Source organism: Cicer arietinum, chromosome 1 (assembly GCF_000331145.2).
Source record: "Cicer arietinum cultivar CDC Frontier isolate Library 1 chromosome 1, Cicar.CDCFrontier_v2.0, whole genome shotgun sequence".
Taxonomy (NCBI): Eukaryota; Viridiplantae; Streptophyta; class Magnoliopsida; order Fabales; family Fabaceae; genus Cicer; species Cicer arietinum.
Genome location: NC_021160.2, coordinates 51,978,346 through 51,981,571, shown reverse-complemented (window position 1 = coordinate 51,981,571; position 3,226 = coordinate 51,978,346). Strand labels below are relative to the sequence as shown.

General features: G+C 30.9%; 1 protein-coding gene across 2 annotated transcripts in view; it reads right to left on the bottom strand.

Annotated features, from left to right (window-relative positions):
• Nucleotides 1–2,291, bottom strand: part of LOC101501944 (G2/mitotic-specific cyclin-2-like) — a 3,506-nt gene extending 1,215 nt beyond the window's left edge. The window contains exons 1-7 of one of the 2 annotated variants that reach the window (XM_012715338.3): nt 2,061–2,291; nt 1,537–1,636; nt 1,406–1,448; nt 1,251–1,310; nt 700–852; nt 400–615; nt 1–112 (exon numbers count right to left, since the gene is read on the bottom strand). The exon at nt 1–112 is cut by the window's left edge and continues 128 nt beyond it. In XM_012715338.3, coding sequence (XP_012570792.1) covers nt 8–112; nt 400–615; nt 700–852; nt 1,251–1,310; nt 1,406–1,448; nt 1,537–1,636; nt 2,061–2,079 — 696 coding nt within the window. In that variant the 5' untranslated portion in view covers nt 2,080–2,291 and the 3' untranslated portion in view covers nt 1–7. Of the gene's footprint in view, nt 113–399; nt 616–699; nt 853–1,250; nt 1,311–1,405; nt 1,449–1,536; nt 1,637–1,897; nt 2,007–2,060 lie in introns of those variants that run through there. The other variant, XM_073368130.1, reaches the window with a different exon arrangement.
• Nucleotides 2,292–3,226: the final 935 nt, after the last annotated feature.

Sequence of the window (3,226 nt, the reverse complement as noted above, 5' to 3'; positions counted from 1 at the left end):
TCTTAAATTAAAAATGAAAATAAATCAAAAAAAGCCAGTCCACAAGAATAGTCCTCATTTTCATATTGATTTCTGGCTGTGATTCCATGTAATCATAAATTTGGCTTTCTTCCTGCATAATAAATTCTAGTATTAGGATTTGTTTGAAATCAGATATTGTTGGGTTGAGAGGAGGGAAAATTTAGTCACTGATTTTGCTGCTTTTTTTTAGTAAGAATAGAATTCGGTGTCATGGGATTTACAACACACACCAACTACTTGCTCTAGATCCAGTGGTTAGTGCTTTTGCTTCTATTCTCTCCAACAATCAAACAACAAATATTTAAAATGATCAGTTTTTTCCTTTTCATTTTTCTCAACCAAACACTGCATAAAATAACAGAGAAAGTTATTTGGTACTTCTGTTAGCTTGTAGAAATTGTATAGTTCATCAGTATATTCAAATGCTGCCAAATTATTAGTTGCATCATCTCCATCCAAGTCAAGAGGCTGATCCTTGAGTTCAATCGAGATGCTGCTAGCCGAGTCAGAAGGCTGATCCTCAGGTTCGATTGAGATTCTGGTAGCCAAGTCAGAAGGCTGAACCTCGGGCTCAATCAAGATTCTGCTAGCACTCTGTAGAAATCCATTGCAATTTAGAAAACCAACGAGTCTTTCATATCAAAAATATCACTATGTATGTTTGAATAATTGAACCACCTTGCTTTCTGTTATAGGTGCTGAATTCAGAGTCGCAGCCTTCACAGAAGATCTTCGCTTTTTTTTAGGAGCAAAATCTTGTTTTTCTCCTGATTCAGAAGACACGTCCATAGGCTCAGGTTTTGGCTCATCGGTCCGATCTTCACCAACATTCTGAAAACAAACATTAGGCAGTAGATTGAGTCGATCACAAGAATTATTCAATTAGCATGTAACATTGGCGAGTTCTATGCTTGACCACTTTGATAAGTGGCATAGACCAATACTTTAAAACCGGTTGAAACTGACTTGACTGGTTTGATAAAAACTAGAGAAAACGAATATGCATGACTTAAAACTCAAGTCATGTTCATTTTTCCTTATTTTGTCGAACCAACATCGATCAAGTCATTCTCAGTCGTATGGATGGTTAATATCATAAGCTTCTACTTCCTAGAGGTATCGTGGAACATTGTTAAAGTTTCGGATAACTATTCAAGTAATGGTCAAGTGTAGAACCCGCCCACATCACTAGGTGAGATAAGAAAATGTCTTCTTTAAGGTAAATTTACTTGATCTCCTTGTGCAACTCCTTGGTGATTAGTTGGCACTTGTAACCCTGGTATCAGGTTCTGTAAATCAAGAAGGACATTCACTTCAAACCTGTTATATACATAGATGTTAAATTTAAGTGCATTGACAAATAAAGACAGCAAAGAACTCTCACTGCTGCAGTTTGTGCATTTGCCAATTGTTTTGAATGGAAGTTCCTGCAAGCAACAAATGAAATTGGTTAATCATGACTTTTCCTGCAAGAAAACTACACGAAACTTGAAAATGACAAGAAAACTTCAGAACGTTGTGTTGGGTCGTGAAGTTTGATTCCCTTCAAGATTGCCAATATCTCCAAGAACCTGACGGTTGCCTCTTTCTGACTTCTGCTTCTTGGCCTCTCTCTCTGCAGGAAACATTTTAGCATAAACAAAATTATATGCATGGAATTCGAAATATATGCCTCTCTCTCTAACAGATAAATTCATACTCTGTACGACTAATAATTTCTTATAATTCAATGCATAAAAACTATATTCTTTTAAATTTAATCCAAACACAACCAATTGTCCTTAAATTAGTAGAATTTATTTATATAAGAAAAGAAAACTCTATGAAGGAGCTAGCTAAGAAAAATGGAATCTTTAACAAAAACAAAAGCACCAACCTTTCATACAAAACAGAAACATGATTAACTAATACCCAAAAGCCAAATCAACAAGAAAAATATTAACATATCAAATTCTAAAAAAATGACATTGAATTCAAGAAATAAAGATGATGATAAAAACAGTTTTTGTTAAAATTAATATTTGAATAAGCTTTCCAACCTCTTATTCTGCGCTCCATAATCACAAGTCTGGTTGGGTATGATCAAACAAATTACTACGGTCTCTTGTTAATACTTCAAACACTACTCTTGTTGTTAATACTTAACTTGAATATTAATAGTAGTAAAACTGTTTTATGTGCATGCGGCAAGCATTAGGCCCAGCCCGTTTTCTAATTTAAATTTAAGGTAGGTTTAAATAAGGTAGGTTTTTCTAAGCTTTTCCGCCGAAAAGGGGAGAAAGTAAAAGGTCCCAACACTTTACATAACAATAAATGAATCTGGCTGGACAGAGTTTATGGTAGGGCAGTGGGCTTTTTTATTATTATACCATTAAAATAATAATTAAATACCATAATACTATTCTTTTTAAATTATATACCAAACTACCGCTGATTTTAAAGGTTGCATTTTTTTCTCTTTAGAAGTTGGTTCTTGCTCCTACACTTTTTCAACTAAGTTTTTTTTTTTTTTTTAAAGAAAGAAGGGAAATCGGTTTCTTGAATACCGATTTCTCAACATGAATTTTTTTTTTTATTTTGTTATTTTTAATTATTAAATTTATTTTATCATTTATAAAATTATTTTTATTAGTAATACTATTTAATAGGCATATATATAGGGGGATTTGATCAATTAATAAAGCCACGTTCACCCACTACGAAATAATACAACACATTATTTTTCGTTAACATATTTCTTAATAATAAATATATATTTTATTAATCAATAATTATTATTTTAATTAAATAATTAATTTAAGTTTCATTTATTATTAATTTAATTAATTATTATTTTAATTAAATAATTAATTTAAGTTTTATTTATTATTTAATTAAGTAATTAATATTTTAATTCAATAAATAAATACAATGTTAATTTTATATTTTATAATTATTAAAAAAAATTAATTAAATGGACTCCATAAAATAATAATATTTAATTTAATATTATAATTAAACATACAAATACCAAATGAGTACATGTTATTAATATAATGAGTAGCCGATTCAGGCGTACATAGGTCTGCACCAAATAAGTTATTCACAAAATCTTGATCACTTGAATGTAGAGATTGTCGGTGATCATCTTGTTGAGTTGACATGAATTGAACTGATTGTCTTGGTGGTTCAAATTGTTGTTGTGTTGGGGTGAAAGAAAATGAAT